At 38.3% G+C, this 14,596-nt stretch overlaps 1 protein-coding gene across 1 annotated transcript in view; it reads left to right on the top strand.

The window, feature by feature from the left end:
- The first annotated feature begins 5,136 nt into the window (after positions 1 to 5,136).
- The window catches only part of cmip (c-Maf inducing protein), a 46,426-nt gene continuing 36,966 nt past the window's right edge, over positions 5,137 to 14,596 (top strand). Inside the window, exon 1 of the mRNA XM_067420244.1 lies at positions 5,137 to 5,945. Coding sequence (XP_067276345.1) covers positions 5,616 to 5,945 — 330 coding nt within the window. The 5' untranslated portion in view covers positions 5,137 to 5,615. The remainder of the gene's footprint in view (positions 5,946 to 14,596) is intronic.

Raw genomic sequence — 14,596 nt, 5'->3', positions numbered from 1 at the left:
ATTTTTTTTCATGGAATAAAGGTGTGAAATTTTACTATTTGGAAAAGACAGACTATAGGACATTTTTAGGAAAGAAAGTCATATGGCCTTGGATTGACATATGGATGACATACATTAAAGGATTATTAGGAACACCATACTAATAGTGTGTTTGACCCCCTTTCGCCTTCAGAACTGCCTTAATTCTATGTGGCATTGATTCAACAATGTGCTGAAAGCATTCTTTAGAAATGTTGGCCCATATTGATAGGATAGCATCTTGCAGTTGATGGAGATTTGTGGGATGCACATCCAGGGCATGAAGCTCCCGTTCCACCACATTCCAAAGATCCTCTATTGGGTTGAGATCTGGTGACTGTGGGGGCCATTTTAGTACAGTGAACTCATTGTCATGTTCAAGAAACCAATTTGAAATGATTTGAGCTTTGTGACATGGTGCATTATCCTGCTGGAAGTAACCATCAGAGGATGGGTACATGGTGGCCATAAAAGGATAGACATGGTCAGAAACAATGGTCAGGTAAATGCCGTGGCATTTAAACGATGCCCAATTGGCACTAAGGGGCCTAAAGTGTGCCAAGAAAACATCCCCCACACCATTACACCACAAACAGCAGCCTGTACAGTGGTAACAAGGCATGATGGATCTCATTCTGCTCTCGTTCTGTTTACGCCAAATTCTGACTCTTCCATCTGAATGTCTCAACAGAAATTGAGACTCATCAGACCAGGCAATATTTTTCCAGTCTTCAACTGTCCAATTTTGGTGAGCTTGTGCAAATAGTAGCCTTTTTTTCCTATTTGTAGTGGAGATGAGTGGTACCCGGTGGGGTCTTCTGCTGTTGTAGCCCATCCGCCTCAAGGTTGTGCATGTTGTGGCTTCACAAATGCTTTGCTGCATACCGCGGTTGTAATGAGTGGTTATTTCAGTCAAAGTTGCTCTTCTATCAGTTTAAATGAGTTGGCCCATTCTCCTCTGACTTCTAGCATCAACAAGGCATTTTCACCCACAGGACTGCCGCATACTTTGTACACCCTAGAAATGGTTGTGCGTGAAAATCCCAGTAACTGAGCAGATTGTGAAATACTCAGACCGACCCGTCTGGCACCAACAACCATGCCACGCTCAAAATGGCTTAAATCACCTTTCTTTCCCATTCTGACATTCAGTTTGGAGTTCAGGAGATTGTCTTGACCAGGACCACACCCCTAAATGCATTGAAGCAACTGCCATGTGATTGGTTGATTAGATAATTACATTAATAAGAAATTTAATAGATGTTCCTAATAATCCTTTAGCTGAGTGTATTGTACATTTGGTGACCTATAATCGTATAATATTTAAATTTTTATTAAACAAATGTTCTGTATTTCATTTCAATAATGTTTTTCTTTTTATATTTTATATCTCAGTCTACTAAACAATATCTAAATTATGGACTATTTATTAAAAAATTATGAAAACACATTTCACTGTAAACCCGAATAAATTGGCAAAACAAAAACAAGAAACAAAAAAATAAGGCAATCACTTACATCAAAATGTAACTAAAATATCAATTAATTTAAATTTTAATTATCAACTTAAATATTTGTAGTAGTGGGAACTTGGCTTGCTTTAGCTAATTCAATAAATACCTTGCTAATTGGTAACACAATGCTTTGAAGTTTTTTTTCAAGTTGAACTGAAACAATTCAGATTACTTAAAATGTGTTAGTTTTGTGAAATCAAAAGAACAAAAGAGTTCTAAATACTCATAAAAGTTAATTGGATTGAACCAATTTGTTTAATTTGAGTTGGCTCAACTCAAACCAATTATTATTTCGGCATTATAATTTACAAATTATTTTTAAATGAATACAGTATTTAAGATACAAATTGAGGATAAAGGTAATTAAAAATTATTATTTTTATTTTTATCTTTGTTAAAAATTAATTCATTTTAAATTAATACAAATTAACATTGACTGGAGGCAGATTAAAGTCACCCAATTTCTTAACATTCAGATAAAGATTATCAGATTTAAAAAAAAAAAATGAAAAAGCAAAATTGTTTGGTCTAAAATAACCAAAAAATACCAGGGGGTTAAACTAAACGATTCCACTAGAACACTGTCTAGAATGAGAGGGCAGATAAGAATCTCACTTCCCTTTAACTTGCTGATACAAAGGCCATTTCATGAGTCTTTTTGCATCTGAGCACTGGTGCATTTCAGTGAAGGATTTTACCTCTTGAATTTGGAAGTGCATAAACAAACACTATCTCTGTTGGTTTTGGTCATCTGCTCCGCACTGTCTCAGCCCATTCTGATAAAATATGTTGCCACTAATGCGTTAGGAAAGATTACAAGCACAATAACAATGTTGTCAGAGGCGGGGGAGTGTTCATTTTTGTGACTGAGTCTTTGTTTAGAGTGCGGGTGGCCTCGTTTGCTTCAGCCTCCCAAGAAATCTTGTGCACTTAATGCGGAACGAGAGCGAGCGGTCAGAAGTAGTATCCCAGTTGAATAAATATCTAACTCAAATGACCAAATGTGGGCCTATTTATTTTCAGAGTTTGCTGTTTAAGTCAAACCAAAGTCCGACGGAGAGCTGTGAATTGCAGCACAATGAGGGTAAACTTCATAATTTTGCAGGCCTATTCATGAACATTGAGGGTGTAGAGCTCAAATAGATTAAAAACTATTCTAAATTAGGCTATTACACATTTTGTGAATTCTCCTACAATCTTCTCATGACTACAGTTCTAATACCACATTAGTTTGTAATAGGAGTAGGCTTACACAAGAGAACACAACAAACCACAGCATTAGGGTAGTTAAACAATAAAATAAAAATAGATTCAAACCTAATTTAAAATGTTTTTTTATTCAGGGAAAGTTGTCACCAGTGTTTTATATTTTTACAATTAATAAACTACAGTTTATGCTAGCAAAAACAATGTTTTGTTTTTTTAGTATATGTTTCTTTTACTATTGTTTTACAGTATTTGTGTCATTTAAACAAGACCACTGAAACGCCATTTGAAAGAATGTTACACAATATAACATACCAATATAAAATATATCCTTTTTTTACATTATTTTTTTTCCCCAAACAAATATACTATTTCTGGAATCAGCATTTGGAAAACAGCTGTTTTCCATATACATTTGATATCTTATTCTTTAAAACAACCAACAAAAAAATTGGCAACTTTCTTGTACCCCCCCAAATCAATTTTTATTCATTTGAACTGGTTATATATTATGAAAGCTTGTGAACCACAGGACAGATGGCTCATCTTCAGCAACAAAGAAGCCTTACAGAATGGATGTGTACAGAAAATGACAGTATGACATAAACCCTGTGTCCTCTATGGCAAGCTGTTTTAATATTTATTATTTTACTTTAAAATAGTTAGTAGGCTACTTTTTTTTAAATTACTAGTAAATATCCAAAAGATAATAATACAGTTTGCATTTTTATTTTTAATGGGTTAAAAACAACCCAGGTAATTTTTGGCCACCCAGCACTGGGGTAAAATAGACAAACCCAGCGCTTAGTTAGATCACCCGAAAATGAGAATTCCGTCATCAATTACTCACCCTCATGACGTGCCAAACCTTTAAGACATTTGTTCATCTTCGTAACATAAGTTAATGTATTTGTCATGAAATCTGATAGCTGTCTGACCCCTTAAAATAGATACTTAAAAAGTATTCTCATCGCGTCATAACATTAAGTTTGAACCCCTGTAGTCACGGACAATTTTAATGATGTTTTTCTGGGCCTTAAAAGTAATAATAATGATGCAGTCTTTATGGAGGGGTCAGAGAGCCCGAACTTTGCGTTCTGAGGATGAACAAAGGTTTTATGGGTTTGAAACAACATGAGGGTGAGTAATTAATGACAGAATTTAAATTTTTGGGTGAACTGAGCCTTTAAGTTAAATGTTTAACTCAACAGGGTGGACTGTCTTAACTATTTTTAAGTATAATATTTACTTGTTTAAAATGAACCTTAAATAAAAAATCACATGCAGAATAACTACAGTAAGGCAACAGTAGGCTATTAATCAAAAGGTGAATATTTATTAATAAGCATATGTACAACACATGGGAAAAAAAGAGTAAAAACATTGTGTACATGTAGGCCATTGTGCAGAAAATAATGCAAAACTCTGTTATGAAATGAAGTTATAGGCCTACTACAGCGTATAAGGTTAAATGAAATTGTTTATATTTAATAACATACGTTTAAGAACAAATTTATTGCATTTTTCTCAACAAACATAGTAGCAATATAGCCAAAACCATCAGGCTGAGTGCACTTTAGTCAAGAAACAGAATACTAAAAGCCTGTAATAAACTGGGCCTGCAGCACTCCTCTCAGAAACTGAAGCCTCTGTGCCTCGATCGCCCCCTGGTGGTTAGTCCTAGTATATGCCATAACCCCCACCCCTCTGTGTTTTTTAATGGATGCGAGACAAACTAAAAAATCAAATTACACCTAAACACCCCCCCCCCCCCCCCCCAAGTTGGTTTCAGTCTTTTTAGGCAGTTTTTATGGTAATGATTTAATTTCAAGTGTTCATTCTTTAAATAAGTTTAGTTTTAGTTAGCTAGTTATTGGGGGGGGGGGGGGGGGGCTTTAATTTCTACATTTCTGTTTATTTCACACCAACCTAATGAATTGTTCTGCATCTGTGAGAGTGTGGTATTGGTATTGCGCCTCTACTTCCTGCTCTCTACTGCACTCCAGTCCGGAGACCACTATGCACAGACTCTGTCCCAAATCTGCACACGATATCCAGAGACTTCAAAAACTTCAGCAAAAGAGAATGGATTCACGTCGTCCATATTTTTTTAACGGCCTATGTAATAAACAGAAATTTGCGCATCACTTAGAAAAATTGAAAAGGCACCATTCGTGATTGAATTGCATAGGATACGACTACTAATTGAATTATTTCATTTAGTTATTTGGTTAACATTAAATCGTTACTAGTTAGCTTTAAGAAATCATTGTTAAAACGGTTTGCCATAATCCCCCTTTTCTTTTCTCCATTTTGCGCGAGAGAGGGGAAGTGCGCGCTCCCTATCAAACAGAAACGCGCATCCGTTCGCCTCCCCATTGACGTCACTCCGGTATCACATGAACGAGCCCGGACCAATCCACACACAGCCCTACCGAAGCACTCGGTTCCTCCACCGAGATAGGGAGGAAAAAAAAGACAGAAAAGGGAACCATGACTCCGAGCATCTAAAGAACAAATAAAATACGGAGAATTGAACACATTGTGGATCTTGTATTTGGAGCGTGGAGACTGGAATATTATGCAGTGGAGAGGCGGAATGGATACAGCAATGGCCCGAACATATTGAATAGCTTGCGACGCGCAAAGGAAAGACATTACTTTATCGAACCTTCCTCATCTTGACGGGGTTGTTTAATGGCTTCAGTCCTCGCCGCCACCGACCCTTGTCTTTTCCGTACCACTGTTGAGGTCGAATCACGGTGGATCGCGTGAACCTCTATATGCCAAACACGGGAACAACCATTATTCGGCCTCGAAATCAAAAGACAGCCACCTGATCTGATCCAAAGCCGTCGATTTTCGCTGAGGGGAAACATGGATTTTAACGGGAGCGGTGGGGGAAATGAGCTGCACAACAACCAGTTTTATCCGTTCGAAGAGAGTAAGCCTCTTCTGGGGGAAATGTCCGCGCAGCAGCCGCCGCCGGAGGGGAATAATAATCACAAAGCAGGGCCCTGCAGCAAGAGGAGCCTTTTACACAACAGCAGCGGCATGAGATACAAATTGCTCCAGGAGGGGGACATCCAGGTGTGCGTGGTCAAACATCCGCGGACCTTCCTCAGTAAAATCCTCACCTCCAAATTTTTACGGAGGTGGGAGCCGCACCACCTCACCTTGACGGACAGCAGCCTGGTCTCTGCCACGGTAAGAACCGCGCTGCAGGGGTCGCTTTTGAATGGCCATATTTGAAACGGTTTCATATTGAGCTCAACATTGTATACATGCTCTAATATATAAAACTAAAGTAGTGAACCAAATATTGTACTTGTATAATGGCAATTCTGAGACGAGCAGTCTTAAGCTAACATATTGTACCAGTTACAACAATACAGCACTTTAATTTAAAAAAAAAAAAAATGCTGTCAAATTAAATTCCAGATTAATCCTAATTGGTTTTCTGGATTGTTACTAAGACTGTCATCTAGATTTAAGGATGGAAGATGTCTTTAAAAACGAAAAATACGTTTTTGCGTCTTAAATACGTTTTAATTTATGAATGACATACCCGGAACCAGTATTACATACTTACTATCCAATAACATACCAAAGACAACATAGTTTCTATAAAATCTAAATAATTTAGGAAAAGTTTTACTCAAATAAATAAAACATATCCTCGAAAAAATTATCTTATCCAGCGGATGTATTTCGAAATAGATATGGAAACACCGTGACGTCACAATAACAACAATTCAACAGCTTCCTTGTCGTCGTTTTCCGGGTTTATATTATAATATCTTTTATTGGGGGGGTCATTCCATGACGTGTGCCAATTTAATTTTAAACGATTGTTTTTAAAGTAAATATCTTTTACAAAAGTAAGGAAAAGTAGGCTGGTTGCATTGCACCACCTCAAGTTAAATCTTAACCGTTTAAAAAAATGTCTGGTTCATAAGGTATTTGAACCTTATTTCAAGTTTTCAATAATCTGTTATGGAAAGGATTATAAAATGTCAGTAATACTACATCTTTCCATGTAGGCTAGAGGCCTTTTGATGTTAACATGTTTAAAGCACACATTTTCATTCCAATCTAAATTCCCTTGTTTGCTAATATCAAGAAGGTGGGTTGGCTATAAAAACAAACCGTAAAAGTTGTTAGCAGCCATTCATTGTGAATGACATTTAAGTTATAATTTAAGTAAAGAGTCGTCATTAACAAATGCCATGATTGGAGTCCAGTGTATTGGAGAATAAATCCTAAATAAAGGTAATTCAGGTGTTCACAGTAGGTTAGGACCCCCCACCCAGACACCCTTTAGAATGACTTTTATCAGGAATATTAACTTTATTAAAATGTTCATGGACCTAGATGAGATTTTTCAAGAGTCATGTTTTTTTTTTTAGGTCAGCGGAGTTACTAATTTAATATGTGAGCGTATCGCAGGTGCATGAATGATGCTCATGTGCTACACATGAGTTGTTCAATTTGGTCAGATAAAGCGGTGTTGGGATACCTTAAATTTGAATTATTGTCAGTGGAGATGATGAACTGGATAATTATTGTTCTTTCTTTTTTTTCTTGCTGATGTTTATTCGCTTCTCTGCAGTTTAAGCCTCATGATCCAATGCTTAGATATTTGAAAACATAACTGCTTACATCTTAATTGCTGCTCAAGAGGCCTGTCTATGGAAAAGTAATGTCACGGTCACAATGGATTCGCCCACCTGGGAGATATCTGGGAATCCACTCAATGTCAGTTTTTTTAAATAAATTGTGCAGTCAGTGATGTTAGGTTGCTTGTGGAGAGAACAGTCATGTTTTACCCTCTGCCTGTTTCAGATGAGTAGCATGAATCATATCTCAGACTTGCCAATGAAGTCTTCTATAGTCTCTTAGTTCAGGATATTCTTGACAGTCTGCTCATGGAGCCATCGTCAAATGGCTGATTAAATTAAAGGTTTAAATTTTACAGCTATATTTCATCGTTTTGATATGATCGAATTAGCCGTTGACTTCTTCCTGAAATGAACGCTTCAGAATGAATTAGATTGCTTGTTTAACAACGGTCTGACTGTCGGATGAAGCTCAGCCGCTGACACCGAGAGGCCCTTGGGATTTCTGAGGCTAGCTGAGATTAACCCAAGCCAAACACAGACTGTTTATGTTTACAACTATATGCTGTCATTTCGCAGCGGTTTATGTCGTTCAAAAGCGTTAGGTGATTTTTGTACTTTGACAGTCTTGTCACTCAGTATTGGTTTTCTCTTAGTTTCAAGGTCTCTAATAGATGTTTAGCTAGTGACCCTTGTTCAGTTGACCGTAGCTAATGGAGGTAGTTGTCTGTGGCTAATGTTCTCTTTTGGCAAAGACTAGCCTGTTTGTGATTCTAGTGTGCATCGAACCATTGTGCTTCAGAAAGAGGTCAGTATATCAACAGAAAGGCCTTATTGTTGATGTTAAGCATATAAATTGTTCGATTTTGATGCTTTGGTTTCCTCACCTGGTGTTTATCCTGCACAAACCATGCCAGGGTTGCATTGAAATTACATTATCTCACTCAGATGTACTTAAAATATTTGACCTTGCTTGCTTTGTAGATGAAGCACATGACGCCTGATTGATGATAAATGCATTATTTTCTCTGAAGATGCAGATGACTTTCCATGATTTTCTCAAGTACCCGTGTGTTAAGCAAAGACTAAACATTTGGAATTTTGATAGCTCATTTTCGATAAGTGTAGTCAGCTCTGGAAAATGATCTCACTAGAAGATATAAAAGATGTGACTCACCCCCGTCTCCTAAGCTCTCAGAGTCTAAATCATATTTGCGTAACAGCTAGCCATTATAAATGCTTCCTGTCACTCATTTGTTAAAAAGACATCGAAAGCCCTACCTCTAAAGACACATTTATGCCTATAGCCTCAAGCACACCATTTTGTTTGTGTTGCAGGGTATAGTTGCTGTTCAAGTTAGATCCTGTTAATTCGATGAAATACCAGATGTGACAACAGCCCGTATACACCATAACACATCCTTTGTATAAACATAGCACAGCTAGTTGAGGTGAGAGCGGCATAACTGTTTTTGGTTGTCGTGTTTTGCCATTTTGGGTCCGGGTGGTTGCTGGATCCGGGTGGTTGCTGGACTCCTGGATACTGTGCATTTGAAATGCTGTTCTGGTTGTCTTAGTTTAGCTTGAGGACATGTTAACAAACGCAGCTCCGTACAGTACGGTTCACGTCTGAAGAGTCACCGCGTTTTGAGGAACGCTTCTGACTAAAGCTGAACAAGTCTGGTTGTGATGAGTTCAGCTAAATATGATCAGGTCAGGGGAAAAACAAAACAGGTTACACTTAACAAACCATTTTAACGGGACTGTTGGGCTCTCTGCTGTAAACAAACAGAGCTACAGTGATGACTGGGCACATAAACTATTGTGGCTCCCTGAGATCCCCTCGGCCACCATCCAAATATGCTCTGTAATTGAGATGTAGGAGCTGGCTTTGTTTTTGTAGCACAGAAAAGCCATTAGGAGGACATTTTCAAACACTGGCAGGGTTTCAGATGAAGTGTTTTGCATGTGCTGTGTTGTTTGTGTCTTGATATTGTAGCGATTTTTCATTATTGTTGCTGTAAGTACGGATGGATGGAACCGGTTGGTTGATGTTGTTTCTTTTCATATCTAGACGATTTAAAATGACAATATTTTCAAGCGAAACAAACAGCAGAGCCATGTTGATGAAATGAGATGTTTTCATGTGAGGGTGCCAGAGGCAATGTATAGGGCTTTGTCTGTGGATGTCCTCCTGCGTGATATTGGAAAAAAACAAAATATTGCTACGTCAGGTTTTCTGGATTATATATATCGCCATATGAAAACAATTACATCAAATTATTTAAACGGCTCCATTTGTAAAGATGTAATAATGCTAGGGTGATTTTGAAGGGGAGTGCATCTGCATGGAAAATTATAAATAAATTATGAGCATAGATAAATACAATAGAACAAAAACACCAATTAAATAAGCAGTGCTTTGTTTTTTAGGTAAATATGACAGTATTCAGCTCCAGAAAATGAATAATCAAATGTAAAATGACATCTAATGATTGTATAATTTAATATAATAAATGAATACAGTTTCTCAGTCTCTTTCTCTTTTGTTGCTTGATTAACATTTGTGACACAAACAGATGCGGGTTTATTAGGCTGCGGTCGCTTTAGGACAAATGCACAGATCCAATATAATGATACACATCCGTTTTCTTTCTCAATTTTATACGACACATAACTGACTGTGGTTACGAGGATACTCGCTGAGATGGGCATTTCTACGTAATTTTGCGTGCATACACATGTCTGTTCAAGCTCAGAAAGAAGAGGAAGGATGCGTTCAAAGACTTAGGCAGCTGACTTGTTGCCTTGCTGCCTTATGGCAATTACTTCTGAGTCAGTGTACTGGTTTAATGATATACGGCAAAATAAAGAGAGCTAAGCAAATATTTAATTACTATAATAGTATTTTTTATTACATTTTTTTTGCTAGAAATTACATCAGAAGTGGAAAACTTTGGTCAAAAACGTACATTTACACACAAACTGACCACAAACCACAGCTGTTTTATGAGCATCATCTCTTAGACAGTGCTGAGAATGAGTCTCTCAGAGAGTGTGTGCATAAACAGAAAGGAGTTGTCTTTCGCTGCTAATTTCACTTTAACGGTTTAAAATCACCTGTTTTTAAACTGCAATGTAGTGCTGGGCACTATACTGGTTCAATACCGAATATTTATTTTTGTCATCATGATATGAACCACTATACCCACCGGTATATCGATTAAACAACATTCGGTTTGAGAGTGGTCCCTTTTCACGCAATGTAGTGAGGGCACAGCTGAGATCACATTACAGCAGAAAATTCATACAACATGCGGCGCGGGCAAGAGAGTGCTTGCCACATGGATCATATAGGTCAGATACAGACCGGAGACAGTGAGTTTTAAAAAAATTATGGATATATTTCATATACTCTCGAGTGCTCTAAACATGAACCAGCACAGTGTATGCGCACATATTTTGTCACGTCTTGTTCAAATAAAATATATGTGCAAACAAGAAAACACTGATACAGCCGTACGTCTGATCATGACCGTGATGACACGATGGATTATTCTCATACACAGTAGACAATTCAAAGAAGAATGGGCAAAAAAGTCACTTTATTCGGCGTATGGATGCTCATATTGACCGTTTAACCGTTAACCGATAGTAAGAATTTTGACCGATTTACCCTATCAGTTAAATGGATTAAAGGTTTGTTTTTTACTCACGGGGGCGTCCACACATGCAACAAACCATACGTGCTGACGCAGACATATATTGCAAAATGAAGCAATGGTAAAGATGCAAACTATGTAGGACCATCTCGAAGCCTTGATTAATGCTTTTCGTAGTGTGGTTTTGTCTCCGACAGCTTATCAAAAATCTCAGCCCGAGTCCGACTGGAGCCCGTGTTTTTTTTGTTGTTGCTTACATTGGCTTACATTGTCGCAGCCATTAAAATAGTTCAGTTATGTTTAAGTTAATGTCAAAGTAGTTATATTTCGTTTCATTTATTTGTTAAATTAATTTAGAGCAATATTTTGTTTGTTAAATTAAAGTTTACATTTTTTAAGTGACGACCAAGCGAGTGAGTTAACCACAAGTTTAATCAGTTTAGCCTATCAAATCAACTCTTGATATGTCTTACCTATAATAAAATTCATAGATATAACACTTCAAGCATCACAATGTTAGTTCATTTAGCCTACTATAATATTACCTCCACAGTAAAAATACATTTTTGACGAGCTGAGGCAGGCTGATATAACCTACAGCTCGCAACGCCGCTCGCAAACAAATCAAGCGACCATAAGCACTGGTAAGATCATTTATACATTTTTATTGAAGATCTTTTTTTTTGAGCATTTTTTTAAACATATTTTAATTTTCATTTACGGCCATTTGTGTTGGCTTGCGTTCATGTGCAATACATGCAAGGGGCAACTTGCTTTTAATGGGAGCACAACTTGCATGTGAAGCACTTAAAGATGAAACAATCCTGGCACAAGAGGAGCTGGTGAGAGGAGAGTTCTCCAGCTGAAGCTAACTTATTAGTGGAAAATCTATTTATTGGATAAGGCAATGCTACTACTAATAATGATTATATTATAAATAATAATTACAGTAATGTGATTTATTTTGGATAGAATAAAGCTTGATCGAGCTTAGGAGTCCTTATTGTAACACTGTTAGGTATTATAGTCTTATCACTTGCCTGTATTTTGTTCCATATGCATGACGACTTACAAAAGGAGACAGGATCATTCAGTTACTGTTTCATACTGTTAATTAAAAGGTGAATGAGAATCTGTCAGCTCAATTGCCATGTAAAAAAGATTTTAATTTGTATACTTGTAATAATTGTTTGCAGAGTAATATTTTACCATTCTTTGTGCCCTGAAGTAAATGTCCAGTTTAAGCAGCACCTTTTATTGATCACTTTTTTTGCAGCTGAATTGCAGCCTAATTTTTTATTTTTCAACTGGAAGAGAACAGAATATTTAAACAATGCGTAGAACGCGTTTGTGTGCGATTTGAGTTGGACAGAAATCTGAGAACTTAAATGGGGGGTGAAACACTCAGTTTCAGTCAAACTCATGTCAATCTTGAGTACCTATAGAGTAGTATTGCATCCTTCATATCTCAGAAAAGTCTTTAGTTTTATTATATTTATAAAAGAAATATAGGCTGTACCGAGTCTTTCCGGAAAAAAACGAGCACCTGGAGGCGTATCAAGTGGGCGGAGCTAAAGAATGGCGAGCGCGCAGCTACAGCACGAGAGCTTCTGAAAGCTGACATCCTCAAGCGTGGAGATGAAAACGTTACCCTAAATAAACCATGGCTATCAGATTCAACTAATACATAGATGGTCCAGAATCAGATCCAGGGGCTGAAATAAATTGAACAGGAGAAACAGCAACAGCAGGACGTCCGTCTCTGTGGTATGTACTGTATATAGTGTCCTGTCAATATTTGTGTGTGTTTACTCGCAGTTTATGAGGACATGATTCAGTTTATGGACTATTGTAGGGGACTAAACATTAGCAGTAGCAAGCAAAACGGTTTTGCACGTCAGACTAGTGTAACGTTATACATAGAACAACAATGGAGTCAGTTAGCGCATTTGAATGACGAAGCACGCTTTGTGAGAACGCTAGGTTTATGTTTGGGTGGTTTTACAATAAACAAACTGACACCTATATTGGTCAGCTAAACAAATGTATTTAAACACACACCATAGATCGCATGCTCCATTGATAAATTAACTAACGTTATACACGATCGTGTCGTTTACTCACGTGACGATAGCCAACAACAGACATTTGAAGCTGTTTTACTCACCGGCTGCTTCCAAAGCAGGACCGTGAACCTTTATTGTTGGGACCGCTCCATCAAAAACACACTTCTTTGGTAAGTTAACTGTTGATTTTCTTGAAGTCCTGACAGCAGAGACCTTGGAGATCCACTTTTGCGACCGAAGCGTATGTTGTAAAGCTTCCCGTCATTTCTGCGTTCAAATCGGTTCAAATGCAGCGCTGCCTTCCCGGAATGCTGTGCTGAAGCGTTGAAGTCGCTTGATGTCACCCATAGGAATAAAGTGGCGCGCGGCGCGACAGACGTGTTGCATGGACGACTGGATCTGCTGCACCTGAGAGCATTGTTTATGGGCGGAGTGCATCTAGTCACGCGCGCGCGCACCTTTCCGGGAGAAGAGCCCGTACGGCCCATACAAGGACCTTCCGCTCTATCAAGGTCAAGCGGATCCATACTCGAAAAAAACTCTCCAAAACTTGTGAGAATCCGGAAGGAGTATTTTTGATACAGAAATGCTCCATCAAAAGTCAAACTTAGTTTTTGAAACTTTGTCTATGTTTAGGATGGGAATCCACGTCTTTAACAGTGTAAAAAGCTCAGTATGCATGAAACAGCATTTCACCCCCCCTTTAAAGGGAATGAACTGTTTAGTTGGTTCAAAGCTCATTAAAACAGCCATTTCAAAAAGCTAAAGTGATTTTCTTTTTTTATTTTATAGTTAGATAATGTATACCTCAATGTTTTAACTATTGGAAGCATGAAGTGCTCCAAAATCTCCTGATAGCTAGCTGCATTGACCCTGCCCTTGAACACAGTGAAACACAGTGGACCAGCACCAGCAGCTGACATGGCACCCCATACCATCACTGGACTTCAGGAATTTTGGCATTTCCTTCTCCCCAGTCTTCCTCCAGACTCTGGCACCATGATTTCCGAATGACATGCAAAATTTGCTTTCATCCGAAAAAAGTACTTTGGACCACTGAGCAACAGTCCAGTGCTGCTTCTCTGTAGCCCCAAAGTGGCTTGACCTGGAGAATGCGGCACCTGTAGCCCATTTCCTGCACACGCCTGTGCACTGGGGCTCTGGATGTTTCTACTCCAGACTCACTCCACTGCTTCCGCAGGTCCCCCAAGGTCTAGAATCGGTCCTTCTCCACAATCTTCCTCAGGGTCCGGTCACCTCTTCTCGTTGTGCAGCATTTTTTGCCACACTTTTTCCTTCCCACAGACTTCCCACTGAGGTGCATTGATACAGCACTCTGGGAACAGCCTTTTCTTTCAGAAATTTCTTTCTGTGTCTTACCCTCTTGCTTGAGGGTGTCAATGATGGCCTTCTGGACAGCAGTCGGGTCGACAGTCTTACCCATGATTGTGGTTTTGAGTAATGAACCAGGCTGGGAGTTTTTAAAAGCCTCAGGAATCTTTTGCAGGTGT

Source organism: Pseudorasbora parva, chromosome 16, assembly GCF_024679245.1.
Source record: "Pseudorasbora parva isolate DD20220531a chromosome 16, ASM2467924v1, whole genome shotgun sequence".
Classification (NCBI taxonomy): Eukaryota; Metazoa; Chordata; class Actinopteri; order Cypriniformes; family Gobionidae; genus Pseudorasbora; species Pseudorasbora parva.
Note: the sequence above shows the minus strand (reverse complement) of the source record. Positions and strands in the feature narration are given on the sequence as shown.